Below are 14,997 nucleotides of genomic sequence, written 5' to 3'. Positions count from 1 at the left end.
CCATTCCCCTGGTAATAGCTATTCTTGACTCAGCCAGTCTGCAATTGAATTGAAGTCTCCCTAGACATGGTGAGCGATGATTGAGCTCAGGTTGTTCTCTGCCCAGGCCATGATTAATGCCGCCTCCATCTGTAGTGATCTCGATCTGGTTCCACCCTTTGGGAACTTTTATAGGCCTTTGCAGTTGTGTTGTTGGTCAAAACATGCTGTTGGAAAATTAGGTTCTGAAAAGAGATCAAGGCCAGGTGAATTGCCCTGAGCTCTAACCAGTTGATACTGTGCAATGCTGTCGTTCTGGACCACCGCCCTTGTGCTGATCTGCGCTGGCATTGTGCCCACCCACTCATCTTGCTGGCGTCTGTTGTAATCCAGATCCAGGGTGGGTTGAGAAACATTTTCCCCTTCTGAAGTTGGAAGTCTACTATCCACCACTGTAGTGACCGTACAACTGTTGGTAAGACCTCCACTATAAGGTTGATATTACGGGCAAAATGCAAAATGGGAGAAGAAACCACTGGAGGTCTCTCAGATGGTGTCTGGCCAATGGTACCAAATCTAAAGATGCCACAATCAGACCTAGAAATCGAGCGAAAGCCAACAGCCTTGCCTGTTCCGTTGATAAGACCGATGCCACCTCCTGCTGTAGGGCTTGCATCCGCTCCCTTGGCAGGAATATTCTGTCTCTTTGAGTATCTCTCTGGACACCTAGGTGTAACAGTTGATAAGATGGTTCTAAGTGGCTTTTGGCTTCGTTTATAAGAAACCCGTGATGTTTTAGGGTTTGTAGTGTTATATCTAAGTCTTTTGTTAGCTGTTAGGATTGATGACGACTTCAGCAGAAGATTGTCTAGGAAAACAAAATGGCTATTCCTTGTAGCCTCAAGTGTGCTATTATAGGTGCCAGCACCTTTGTAAACACCCATGGGATGGATGAAAGCCCAAAGGGTAGGGCCTTGTATTGATAATGTATTCTGTTGTATTTGAACCTTATCAGGTGTTGACTTTCTAGATGTATTGGCACATGTAGATAGGCTTCTTTTAAGTCTACTGATGTTAATAGGTCCCGGTGTTGTAGGGCCTCTGTTATAGAATGTAAAGATTCTATGTGAAATCTGTGCTTTGGCACGCAGCAGTTCAGATACTTTAAGTGCAGCACCGCCCTGAGGGACTTGTCTTTTTGGGGAACTGTAAATATTATTGAGTAAATTTGCTTTCCTTACTGAGTTGATGGAACTAACTCTATTGCCCTGATATAAAGCAAATGCTGGATTGCCCCTAGTAGTCCCATGTGCTTTAGAAGCCAGTTTTGTTTTTTGTTTTAAAGATACACGAGGTTAAGAATGGAAAATAAGGTCAGCAGAAGGGAAGAAGTACGACTGCCTAGGAGTGAAGCAGTACTAAAAGAACTGGGTGGGGTTATCCTGCCTGGGCTCTTAAGGCATTGCAACAGTTTTCTATTAGTCCTGCCTGGGAACACATGGAAAGGATAACCCACTCAGAGATGGCCTCGGCTCTAGGCAGCAGAGAATTACAGTGTGCAATGATCAGCTGGCCATTCCCCCCTGGTTCCAGATCGGCTTCTTTCCATTCCAATCGTGTTGCCAGGGGTGACTGACCCCACATTGGCTAGGGGAAGGGTCAAAGAAGGGACAAGGGGGGGGGAGGTCGAAGGAGGGTTTTTCAAATGTACTTAAGGCAGCAGGCAGCCACCTTTCTGCCTCATGGGAGAAGAGAGAGAACCAGAGGAGCTTTGCTTTGCCTTGCCTGACTGCAGCCTGGAGTGGATTCTCTGCTTTTTGTTCCCGCTTTCCTGGCTGAGGAAAAGAGAAGATAATTTTTTCACCCCCTTCCTGCTGTCTGTGCAAATAGATTTGGGTACAAAACTATTTGTACCCGAATCTACCTGTTTCAGGAGGTTTGTGGACAAAACAAATTGCCCCTGTGCTAGCTGGCCCAATTTGGACCCAAAACAAATCAGGGATAATTTGATTTGTGTACAAATCAAATTTTAAAAAAATTGATTCACGCACATCCCTATTGCATACTTCACTATTGCATGTCTTGTGCTGGTGGTGGTGAGGTTTCTTCTGCAGTGTACCAAAAGGCTATCCTTTCCCCCTTCTTCCATTAGGCTTTGTTATTCTAATGTTGTTATTGTACTACAGTGCATTATACTCTTACAATCTGCAGATCTTCATCCTCTGGCCTGCTACTTCCAAACTTTTGAAGATGGTTGAGTACAGAAACCTGAACAAAATGTGAATAAACCCCATTAACAGTGATATTATCTGGTTATATACCAGTTGTGCCAGTGTGTGTACCCTATCTACGTTATAAACAGTGGCTTACATGACCTGCAATGTAACACAGGTATTGCAGAATTCTAATACACATGTTGATGGTACCGGTATTACTGACCTCTTGTGAGATGGTATGCTGCACACTACTTTATGGGGTTATTCTGACGATCACAAAAATCGGGCTAGGAAAGCCTAGCCCGATTTTTGTGGGTCGTCAGAACCACCGGGCTCACAGCTGAGCCCAGTGGTTCTGGAGCGGCTAACCCGCTCCTGTAGACCGCCCCTTAGCCCGGGTTTGCGGAGCGAGTGCTCCGCAAACCCGGGCTATCTGCTCGTGAGTAGCCACGGCGCGGCTCCACGCCACAGCTACTCATGAGCAGACCGCCAGCCGGGAGGCTTAAAAGCAGCCTCCTGGCTCGGGGGTCTCCCCAGTATGCCTTGCGCGCTCGCGCAGGGAATACTGGGGCTTCCGGGGGCCACGTGGCCCCCGAGCTCCCCAGCACCTGCAGGCTCCGTCTTGGAGCCGACAATCGTGTGGGCGGGCGATCCGGACGCCCAGGGCTCCCTCCTCACTCGCGAGAGGGGAGAACGGGCTTAGCCCGCTCTTCCTGCTCACTTCCCCAAACCGGGTCTCACGTGAGATCCGGCTCTTTGTGTTAGAACTATCAAAACACAGTCACCAGAATGAGCTGTTAAGAATTTTCTGGCAAGTAAATCTCCAAGTGGGTGAATGGATGCATTGTGTCTCTAGTGTATCTGCGTGTAAATGGGTGCATAACATTAAGGTGCTCTGCAGGGTGGAATCCTGTTGAGTGGGGTGGGTCTTAGGAAGCCATCATTGGTAAGAGAATTATGACACAACCAAAAGATATTAAAAATGATGAAAACTGAATTATTTATTCTTTTTATCTTCATGACACTATGATGTTTTGATAGATCAGAATGCTGTCCCTCTTCTCAAACACAAGCAAACTAGAAATAGCAAACCTTATGAAAAGCTGCCACCTGCTGGCCATAACCTACAACTCCAAGATATGAACTGGTAGTTAGGAATGTGCACAGACCGGTTTGGAGGCCATTCTAAAGGCCTCCAGACCGGTCCGGTCACGGGGTGGTTTTGGTTCGGGTGGGGAGTTTGGGGGCTTCCATTAAGGGCGGGGGGGGGGCTTTACTTACCCCTCCCGCGCTTTCCACACACTGCCGCCGTAATTATTGAAAAAATTGCTCCTCCGATGGCTGTTCCGATTTTTAAAAATGGCTGCCCCCTTGAAGCCCTGGCCCCCTGCTGCTGCCTTGAAGCCCCCTCCCACCCCCTTAAATCTCGCCCCAGGCCCTTAAATCATGCCCCGATAACATTAAGACGCGGGCGGGCGGGCGGCGGGGAGATGTCCTCCCGCCCCCTTCCCTGCTAGGCTGCAAAAGTACTTTTACTTTTGCAAAGAACTTTGCAAAGAAGAAAAAGTTCTTTGCAAAGTTCTTTGCAAAAGTAAAAGTACTTTTGCAGCCTAGCAGGGAAGGGAGCGGGAGGACATCTCCCTGCCGCCCGTTTCCCTGCCGGTCTGCAAAAGTACTTTTACTTTTGCAAAGAACTTTGCAAAGAAGAAACAGTTCTTTGCAAAAGTAAAAGTACTTTTGCAGACCGGCAGGGAAACGGGCGGCGGGGAGATGTCCTCCCGCCCCCTTCCCTGCTAGGCTGCAAAAGACTTTAGGAAGGCTTCTGCGCGCGCACGCGCAGAAGCCTTCCTAAAGTCTTTTGCAGCCTAGCAGGGAAGGGGGCGGGAGGACATCTCCCCGCCGCCCGCCTCTTAATGTTATCGGGGCATGATTTAAGGGCCCGGGGCAAGATTTAAGGGGGTGGGAGGGGGCTTCAAGGCAGCAGCAGGGGGCCAGGGCTTCAAGGGGGCAGCCATTTTTTAAAATCGGAACAGCCATCGGAGGAGCAATTTTTTCAATAATTACGGCGGCAGTGTGTGGAAAGCGCGGGAGGGGTAAGTAAAGCCCCCCCGCCCTTAATGGAACCCCCCACCCCAGTGCCGGACCGCAGCTCCGCGGTTCCGTGCACACCCCTACTGGTAGTGGAGACAGATTTATTTATTTATCACATTTCTATATTGCCTGATATAGGAATTTCCAGGCAGTGTACAATAATAGATATAGACAGATAATTGTTTCTAAGGATGAAACTATAATTACCTTGGCAACCAGAGGTTTTCAAAACCTTGTATTTGCCTCAGTAACAGAGAGGAGAGCTGGTCTTGTGGTAGCAAGCATGACTTGTCCCCTTAGCTAAGCAGGGTCCGCCCTATTTGCATATGAAAGGGAGACTCGAAGTGTGAGCACTGTAAGGTATTCTCTTCAGAGGATGGAGCTGTTCTGGGAAGAACAGAAGGTTTCAAGTTCTCTCCCTGGCTTCTCCAAGATAGGGCTGAGAGAGATTCCTGTCTGCAACCTTGGAGAAGCCGCTGCCAGTCTGTGAAGACAATACTGAGCTAGATAGACCAATGGTCTGACTCAGTATATGGCAGCTTCCTATGTCCCTAACATGGAAGTGGGAGCAGTTGTCAGGAAAAAATAGCTGGGGTGTGGGGGCAGGAGTGAGTAATTCATTTAGAACTTCCAAATGATATTAGCATGGAGAATAGCTCAGTTGGTTAGAGTCTGGTGCTAATAATGCCAAGGTTGTGGGTTTGATCCCTGTATGGCCCAAAGAGACGAAAGTTTGGGTGGTATATAAATTTGATAAATAAAATAAGTAAATGTTCTTTTGGAGAGGAGAGCTGGTCTTGTGGTAGCAAGCATGACTTGTCCCCATAGCTAATCAGGGTCTGCCCTGGTTGCATATGAATGGGAGACTTGATGTGTGAGCACTGCAAGATATTCCCCTCAGGGGATGAAGCCGCTCTGGGAAGAGCAGAAGGTTTCAAGTTCCCTCCCTGGCTTCTCCAAGATAGGGCTGAGAGAGATTCCTGCCTGCAACCTTGGAGAAGCCGCTGCCAGTCTGTGAAGCTAGATAGACCAATGGTATACTGAGCTAGATAGACCAATGGTCTGACTCAGTATATGGCAGTTTCCTATGTAATCAGAGCCTGGATGAAGACTTAAGGATTCCTCTGCATTAGCATTACAAATTAGTCTCTCCTAAAAAATCGGAGTGAATTAAAAAAAGAGAGAGAATAAAAGGTAATCATACCACATAAACATAAGTATACCAATAAAATATGTAGTATCTTACCATGATGGTCCTTTCATAATGATCGTTCTCCTTATCAACATCTATTGGATATCCATTGAGAGTCCAAATAAAGGTCAGGTCTAAAGAGGGATCATGGGATGCAAGACACTGCATGGTAGCATTCTGTCCAACAATGACATCAACATTAGTTGGAGCTAAAACAATTCTTGTAGCAGCTGTGCAGTTATAGAAAAAAATGGGAAATGTGCATGTTAACAAATCAGTAGCTATGCAATGACTGAGACCTGTACCTGTTTGTCCTTAGACATTTATATATTTCAAAAGGAAAAATAGATTAATAGGAGAAGGCTCCTTGATTAATTGGGAAATCATTTCCAGCGTAAAATGCAGCAAATGTCTAAAAATCTAATATTCCTATCTCACATTTGTTCATGAAATGGCCTCTCCTATTTTTGAAGTTTCACAATCTATATAATGGAATTCAATAAACATACAGGGAAGAAGGAGGGGGGGCGTTATGTTCAAATAATTTTTTCCTCTAAAAATATAAGAAAGGGGAAAATAAAGAAATTCTATAATATATCATGCTATGTGAAAAATGTGTTTATGGCAAATGCTTAGGCATTGTGGTAGAGAGTGTTGTGGAGACACAGCAACTCATACCACATAAAGTGAAATGACACTGAAGGACAATTCTAGCTTTATGGCTACATATTTATTATTATTATTATTATTATTATTATTATTATTATTATTATTATTATTATTTATTAATAATAATAATAATTATTAAAACTTTTATACCGCCCTTCCAAAAGACTCAGGGCGGTTTACATTAAAAGAAGTTTCCTGAAGCCTGATCGCATGAGGAGTCCCACCTTTGCTAAGTGTGAAACAAATAGGCATAAATTAAAATTCCTTATTTTTTCGGAATGCCATTCAGCCACGTGTCTACCATATGCCTGCTATTGTGCCCAGTATATGCAGAATTATTTTTTTGTTGAAAAGAATGCATTTGTTTGCTAACATTATGTACATTATTAGAACATTTGCAGAGTGTTTTGTTCTATATGAACATACTACCTGTGATTATAAGAGTAGAAGAACTATTAGCTTTTCCTTTGTTATTTTCTACAAAACAGGTATAGTTGCCTCCATCAGCCACTGTAACATTAATAATTTCCAGGCTTCCATCATACCAAATACGTATCCTATTGAAAGGAAAGTTGTAAGTAAACATATCAAAAGAAGTAATGTCTGTACAAGAGGTAATGTCTACATCTTATCATCACACCCAAGCTGTCCCTTGAACTATAACTACAGTGGTACAACAGTGTTGAAATCCAGAATAATGCTGTACAATCTTCGCCAATCTCATTTTCCCGTGAAAGCCTATTGTGTCTCCAATATGTCCCTCAAGGACATATTATTGGGGGCATGGCGGGGTCAAAAGGGAAGGGCAGTTTGGCAAAAATCACCCTCACCTCATATAATGGCACACCATTGCTCCAGATGTCAGCACTGTTGCATCAGTTTGTCTGTACATCAACCACTATTTCTAAACCTTGCAGCAGGCCATCAAAATATTTATATATGTTCATAACCATCTATAATGGAATATAAGAATTTAAAATGCTTATTGTGCTTACACACAATATATAAATATTGTGATCACCTATTTATATAAGTATGCAAAGGAAAGGACTTCAGTTTAAAATGTAAGCAAGTAACTAATTAAGTTAAGTTAAATGACAAGCAAGGAATACGGATTATCAATTTTTGCTATTTTTATAATATTTAAAAAAGAATCCAATAATAATCCATTTTTTTGGCATTTTAAATGTATTGAATTCAACAATAGCACATCCTGAAGAACTGTATCCAAAAAAAGGACATGGCTAAAAGCACTGTTGTTGAAATTATACTTAAGATGATGCACAAAGTGTTTGCAAATAGAGCCTAGAGACTATTTCATGCTTTGGAATTCTAGCTGCGCAAGTATTAAAAAAAGTAATGAAGAAATGTAGTAGAGAAATATTAAATTTAGTTTTAATTACAACTAGTGATGAAACACTGGCATGGGGCATGAAAAGGGTAATAACTACTAGGATACAAGGTGGCATCACCTTTTAACATGGTGATTCAGTTTATTTAGCAGGGGGAGAGTAACTGGCCCTATCCACCCCCAGCACAGTACCTCCAGTGACTGTTGCTGATGTTGATCTCATGTTTCTTTTTAGATTGTGAGCCCTTTGGGGACAGGGATCCATCTTATTTATTTATTATTTCTCTGTGTAAACCGCCCTGAGCCATTTTTGGAAGGGCGGTATAGAAATAAAATAAATTAAATAAAATAAAATAAAATAAAATAAAATAAAATAAAATAAAATAAAATAAAATAAATGACCAGGATATTCCAGACAGAAGTCAGGCTTCTATATTTTGCAGTACATGAGATGGATTCCAAATGATTGCACTGGGATAAAAAGATACATGCAGTGCCATTCACAATATGATAGATAGTTTTTTGGATGAGAAGATTCATTTCTGCACTAGAAAAGGGACAAAATGAATTAAACCTTGTAGTTCTTTTGTAAGAAATATATTTCGTAAGAAAGTGATTCTTACGAGGAAGGCAATACAATAACATGAATAAAATATTCCACATACAATACAAATTTAAATTATCATGTTCCTCCTGTGTTGGAATTTTGAAATGTATGAAGTGGCATACATTTAGTTTATGTCTGTCCCTGCATGTAGATATGGAGGGTTCCCACATTGTATCACCATCAGTCCAAGGCAACTAGTGGGCTCTCAATGGGCTCGTTCGGACAAGATGTTGGCTGCAACATGCTATCAGGACAGGATCACTCTGAGAGAGTGCCCGTCTTTACATCACTGGAGGATGTTCTGACAGTCAGGATGTCCCTTCAACAGTGCGTGTGTGGGGGTATTCATCTAAATTGCCCCTCTACACGTGCTCCAAAACCCTGTTTAATGGCAGCATTAAAAATGAACTCCTATTCGACACCCAGCTTCGAATGGTCTGTCCCATGGCAGTGCCATAAGAGTGATAAAAAAATTCCTGAAGAGGCATATTTATGTGCAAAATTTAGTTATGACAAGCCTATGTAAATATGCATGTTTATTTAAAATAGGTTATTGATTTCACATAGGTACAAAATATATTTCTCTGTCCACAAAATAAAAACCAAAAACATCATTTGGAACTCTGTTTTTATTTATGAAGGTAACAGAACAAATACCATATAACAGTTTCACATTGACTTCCTCTAATTTGGACTTGCACAACTTTTGAGTCACCATGCCAAATAATGCCACGTACTGTGACTTAGAGGTACAGGCTATTCTGAAAGATAAAACTGACCTTGTGGAGTTCCTAAGAAGTTCTGTCCCTCTGCTCCATGTGAGTTTTGGCCTAGGAGCAGCTCTAGGCTTACATTCAATAATAGCCTGTCCTCCTCTAGCAGCCAAGACTTCCTTCTTCATAGGGTTGAGTTCAAAGGTAGGAGCTAAAACTGCAGAGAAATGTGTATATAAATACTGCTAAATATATATATTCTCATTTAAGACAGTAAATGTTGTAGAACCAATAATATTTGATCTACCAGGCCTAGACAGTATTTGGTAATCTGACTTTTAACCTATTAATTAATCAATTAAATATAAACATATTTGAACACTACTAGAGCAGCTGTCAATATAGATTTTTTTTTAAAAAAAATACTCAGTGAAAAGTATATTCAAATTTCAGTGAAACAGCTTCCATTCATTTTAGACAGAAAGGCCATATTTAATACTTATTTAATTTTCCATTTCCTGTTATATTGTTTCAGAACCAAAAGAGCCCCCCCGCCCACCACCACAAAGCACACATTGAAACTGGCTGTCACCAATTAAAAAAACAAATAAAGTTTGTAGCCATAGTTACTATATATTACAGAACATTATTTTTTCACTAACCTATAACCTTCAGTTCAGCATTAGAGTAAATTATTCCATGTGTGTTTTCTGCTATGCATTGATACATGCCAGAATCATCAAACTTCAGGCTAGCAAATCTCAATTCTCCTTTCCAATACTAAAACAAAACACATAATAATACAGATATCATATCATAGGCACCAGGCAATTGTGTTGAATGAATGAATGAATAAAATGTTGAAGGCTTAGACCATTTAAATTCCTTGGCAGAAAGACATTAATATTGTTTTAATATCATATCATTTTAAAAGTAATCTTCATTTTGGACATATTTATCTTGTGGAACAGTACTTGACCTGTTCAGAAGTTATTCCATGCAAACCCTGAACATATGGAAGCGAGGGCCATATGTCCTCACTATGGAGAAGACTATGTGCCCTGAATTTGTACATAACATTGCAGCCCTCCGTGGGTCCCACAGATGTGATCCACACAATTTGGGGAAGCCAATTTTGCAGGGTTTCCAATCACATGGAGTGCCAACACATCTACAGCTGTAGATGTGTGGGCCTCAGATATCATGCCAAATATGCATGATATATTTGATACCAAAGGGTGGAACCTGAAGGGAAACACATTATCAGGAGTGAAGCAATTAGTGCATGCATAAAACAACTAATCAGGTGTCATATACACCGTTACTGTCGCACAGCAATAAGCCACCCTTGACTATTATGTACCCCAACAGTTGTTATCACTTTGGCAATGAAGACACCTCTTTTTGACAAGAGGCAGAACCAAATTCAAGTACCATTCACTCCAAGTACAGGGCAAGTGTGACTTAGATTCAATAACTCCTTCTGCCAGCAAATGGTCAGTGCTGTCCAAGTTGACAGTGGTGTTCGAAACCAACTGCCTGGTTGCGCATATGGTCCCTAAATCACTAGCTAGGGATTATCTAGCACTTACAGCCAGAGGAACTATCTGGATACACTTACAGCCAGAGGAACTATTCAAATTCTCTTGATCATGGTGAGTGTTATCTAGATACAATGGTGATGTAGTACAAGTGATATTGTGGACGTGAGATAAAATATTTCCTTGCCATTATTTAAAAATTTCTATGAAAGAAATAATTTAGTTTATTTAACACATTGTGATACAATTTGAGAAAATCTCCAAAAATCCGTCAAATTTTAGTATGAAAAATGAAAAGGAGTTCATTGTTATCCTGACTTCCTACACATTTGAAAGTTACAGGTTTTAAGGGTGTATATTTGCCCACATAATAAACCTCCAGCAGAGAATGTGTTTGAACACATTTCCCCTTTCCGACCCCAGAACAAAGAATCCTAACAATGGGACCTTTGTTTCATTCTAAAATTGAAACTAAATGATACCAATATTGCATGATTACTAAATGGGGGCTAAGTGCTCATTTTAAATATCATTCAAATATCATGCATGAGGCTGATTTATATTGGATGGCAGGGCTGGGTGGGGGCGGTGTTAAGCTTTTGCCTGTCTCATGCTCTGAACACACATATACCCTGAAGCTACTATTTGTCCCGGGTGGGCAGGGGATGTCTTATTGGTGCCAACAGAAGCTTTTCTCTAGGATCACCTCCAGGTTTGAGGAGACCCTTGCAAAGTGGCCCCATGGGTGGTCCACCTCCTGAGGGGTGGTCACCTTAAAGTTTGTGGAGGACTTACCTTGGCACTGTCAGGGGTGTTTGTTTTTTTCTGTTACTATAGGCAGAGCCAACAGCACATCTCCTCCTCTGTGCCCGTTTTCTCTCTCACCTCTCCCTTCCCTTCCACATCCTTCATGGTAATCGAGGGGATTAAAAGGAGCACAAAAGATTTGTGGTCTACTGCCTCCGCTCTAACTTTCCCCCATTAGCGGATCAGATGGACAGAAAAAACAACAACAGAGCGGCTCTCTCAATTAAGTGACTCACTCTGTTCCATTAACTACCACCATGAAGTTGATAAACATGGTTAAGAATCAGCAATGGGCCTCTTGAGCTTGTGGGGTTTTTGGCAACTGCTCAAAGATGCCAACCTCAGGCACTGCTTTTATCCTCTGGAAAACATTCATAGGGGTACTAAGTACATGGTGTGTGTGTGGGGGGATAACACCGCTTGTGCTATCTACACAAGCCCAGAGGTTCTCAACCTTGAGTTTTCAGATGTTGATGGACTTCAACTCCCACAGTCACCACCAAAGGCGATTGGGGCTGGCGATTATGGGAGTTGAAGTCCAATAACATCTGGGACCCAAGGCTGCAAATCCCTGCACTAGCTTGTAGGCCTCAAGCATGTAATAGACATATCATCTAGTTGGCCCTAAGTGAGTGGTTGATATGACTTTGCAAAGAGTTGAAAGCCCATTCCATATATTGATCAATCATAAAACAAACACTGATGAAATCTTATATATTGATGAAATATTTTTGTTTGATATCTCAAAATTCCCCCCCATAAATACCTCAGCATACCATTTTCTGAAGAAAATTTGGCCTTTCTAGGTGGAAAAAAGGAACGATATCTTGTTTTCTTTAACATTCTAATGGGTTTAACAACAAAACATTCTCAGAGTAATTAGGACATTGTGATTTGCTCTGCTCAAAATAATCTTTTAATTGCAACCCAGAAGATAATTAAATGAGATACTATTTGAGAATGATGTGCTGCATTCTGCAATCTGTATGTAGATTTTTGTCAAGAAAGGTCATTTAGCTCATTAAAGCACTTGTTCATAAAATCCATTTAAACCACAAAAGTGTGCTTCTTTCTTCACTCTTTTCCATAAAGGTGAATATAAGATTAGTTCTTTTATCCCAACATTCTTTTAAGCAATCTTGAAATAATTATATTTTTAGCATACTTTCCTTAATTGAAGAAATTGAGCTTATTAGATCACCAGTGCGGGGTGTATGTGTGTGTGTGTGTGTGTCCCCCTCCATCAACTTCACAATGCCTGGACCGTAACACCTCAGTGAGGAATTTTTCCTCTTTTACCACTATAATGTAATGATGTCATCCACCCCAATTCAAGATTCTGGACATGTGAATGTTTGAGGTGCAAGTGAGCTAACTTGTGATCTGGCTAACTTGTGAACTGCCTAACTTATTTACACCAAATTGGGCACAGTTGCAGGGACATATAGGGACACCTCAATGGCATAGTTTGTGATTATGTCATCCACTGCCATTCAAGATAACAGATGCATGAATGTTTGAGGCGCAAGCGGGCTAACGTGAACCAGCTAACCATTTTGAACCAAACTGAGAACAGTTGTAGGGATACAGAGGGATACCTCAACAGCATAGTTTGTGATGATGTCATCCCAATTCAAGATGGCAGATGTGTGAACATTTGAGGCAGAAGTGGGTTAACTTGTGAAGATGGTAATTACCAGTTAAGATGATAATGAAAGGAAAGTAGGCAGATTAGTTCTTACTAGAACTTCTTGTTTTTATGATGGGTTCATCTGTTTCATAACACTACAATACTTCTGCCTAATATATTGTATTCATGTACATATTATTCAGTTTTTATTTGGTGATATACTGATGTCATGCATCCAGAAAACGGTTTTTCACACACAACACAGAAGGATCCGTTTTTGAAGATCCCCCATTCGCTCTGCTGTCTCTGAAAAGAGACCCTGAGGGCTCAGGGATGCATTTTCATGGGGCATCAGAAGAAACAGATGGAAGTGGGGACTGGCAAAAATCACCTCTTCCCTAAGAGTGTGCAGTATGTAATATGGCATGACATTAGTCATACCACTGCATTCAACTTTGAGAATATAAAAAGCCAGGATAAATAAAAGTTCTGATGCAAGTACTGAGTATATATACTTTACATATACTATAAAACATTCAAGATTCTAAAATGTCATACTTCAACTATTTGAAATTTTTTATTTGCAAACAAAATGGATTATGGAGAAAGGGAAGGGAAATATCTAATACTACTACAAATATTTATATACTGATGGTTCCCCGTCTTAAAAGTGCTCATTATCTAAAAAGAAACATAAGGTAGAAATCAGCAACAGCCACTAGAGGGATATATCCCACTATAAATGGCCTTCTATATATACTTCCTAAATGGCCTGCTCTTATTTGAGTTTTAAAGATGTCATCTCTGTGTGTAGAAAGCATCTTGCTGACTAACCGATTCCTGAGGATGGACCAATTTGATCGAGAAAAAGGTTCCTCTCAATATTAATTTATCCAGCATTATAATTTATTATTAAGATAATCCTGGCTCTGAGGGAAAGTCCAATAAGCTGGATTCAAATGAAAAGCAGAAACTAAGAACAGACATATAGCTCACCCAATAAGTCAGTTCTGTTCAATGGTAGAAAAGAGTTTCATTGGAGCGTCTTTGGAAAAGCAATCAGGGACTGAGGCAGTGGGTCAGACACTACTGGTATATGGGAGAAGAGCTGATTCTGTGGTAGCAAGCATGAATTATCCCCATTGCTAAGCAGGGTCTTCCCTGGTTGACCATTTGAATGGGAAACTACATGTGAACGCTGTAAGATATCCCTCTTAGGAGATGGGGGCGCTCTGGGAAGAGCATCTGCATGCTTGCATGCAGAAGGTTCCAAGTTGCTTCCCTGGCATCTCCAGAGAGGGCTGAGAGAAACTCATTGTAACATTCATAAAGCCACTGCCAATCTGTGTAGACAACACTGAGCTAGATGGACCAGTGTTCTGACTTGGTATATGGCAGCTTCCTATGTTTCTATGATTTTATCCACCATTATCCTACCATCTCATTCACACCTGATTACATCTTATATTCAATGGTCAACTTACTGGTATAAGACCAGATTCAAAGCTCTCTCCGTATGGCTCAAGCTCCACAAAGTGGGTAAATTGGAACCTAAGGCTGATGCCTGAACAGATGTGCCATGAAATCAATAATGATGTTTTGCAGCGTAACAGATTGTGCTTGCTTTGAACTTGCCCTCCAAGCACTCACACTTTTTCTTAGTCTTTGTGGCACAAATCAAGATGGGGAGAATGGAGTGCTTGGCACCAGCAAAGATGCCCCCACACTGTCCTGCCTTATCAAGCATCTAAACCTTACTGCAGGGGTTTTCAAACTTGGGTTGCCAGATGTTACTGGACTACAATTCCCATCATCCCCAGCCATTTTAAATCCGAGGCTTTAAAAACAGACCTGGAAAGGACCATAGACCATACAAAATACTAGTGACTCTAGGATCTTGTACAGTCTATGGGACAATCTTCTAAGTTTTTAGCATCTTCTAAGTTTATAGTATCTGTCAGAAGAGAGGCAAGCCAGTGATAGAGGAACATTTGATAACTGTTCTCCCTGAGCTTGGAACAAACTCAGGATGGTGTTGCCATTCAGCCTTTACTGGACCGCACCAAAAAACCTCCTTTCTGTTGAGTCGGGTAAGGATGATAAAGGGTGCTGGAAAAGATACCCTTCCCAACTGTTGAAACAGTCCTGATGAAGTAAACAACAAACAGTCATGGGTCAACTCACAGGAAAATTCCTCTATC

At 41.4% G+C, this 14,997-nt stretch overlaps 1 protein-coding gene and 1 long non-coding RNA gene across 3 annotated transcripts in view; one reads left to right on the top strand and one right to left on the bottom strand.

The window, feature by feature from the left end:
- The window catches only part of CNTN1 (contactin 1), a 309,859-nt gene that overhangs the window by 52,872 nt on the left and 241,990 nt on the right, over positions 1-14,997 (bottom strand). For both annotated transcript variants that reach the window (XM_053258259.1, XM_053258258.1), the window contains exons 12-15: positions 9,481-9,598; positions 8,885-9,035; positions 6,577-6,704; positions 5,533-5,708 (exon numbers count right to left, since the gene is read on the bottom strand). In XM_053258259.1, the coding sequence (XP_053114234.1) occupies positions 5,533-5,708; positions 6,577-6,704; positions 8,885-9,035; positions 9,481-9,598 (573 nt within the window). The remainder of the gene's footprint in view (positions 1-5,532; positions 5,709-6,576; positions 6,705-8,884; positions 9,036-9,480; positions 9,599-14,997) is intronic.
- Positions 4,167-14,997, top strand: part of LOC128328353 (uncharacterized) — an 87,992-nt gene continuing 77,161 nt past the window's right edge. Inside the window, exon 1 of the long non-coding RNA XR_008309160.1 lies at positions 4,167-4,288. This is a non-coding gene — a long non-coding RNA (uncharacterized LOC128328353). The remainder of the gene's footprint in view (positions 4,289-14,997) is intronic.

The sequence above is a fragment of the Hemicordylus capensis genome, chromosome 5, assembly GCF_027244095.1.
Source record: "Hemicordylus capensis ecotype Gifberg chromosome 5, rHemCap1.1.pri, whole genome shotgun sequence".
In the NCBI taxonomy this organism is placed as follows: Eukaryota; Metazoa; Chordata; class Lepidosauria; order Squamata; family Cordylidae; genus Hemicordylus; species Hemicordylus capensis.
This window is presented reverse-complemented; position numbering and strand designations above follow the sequence as displayed.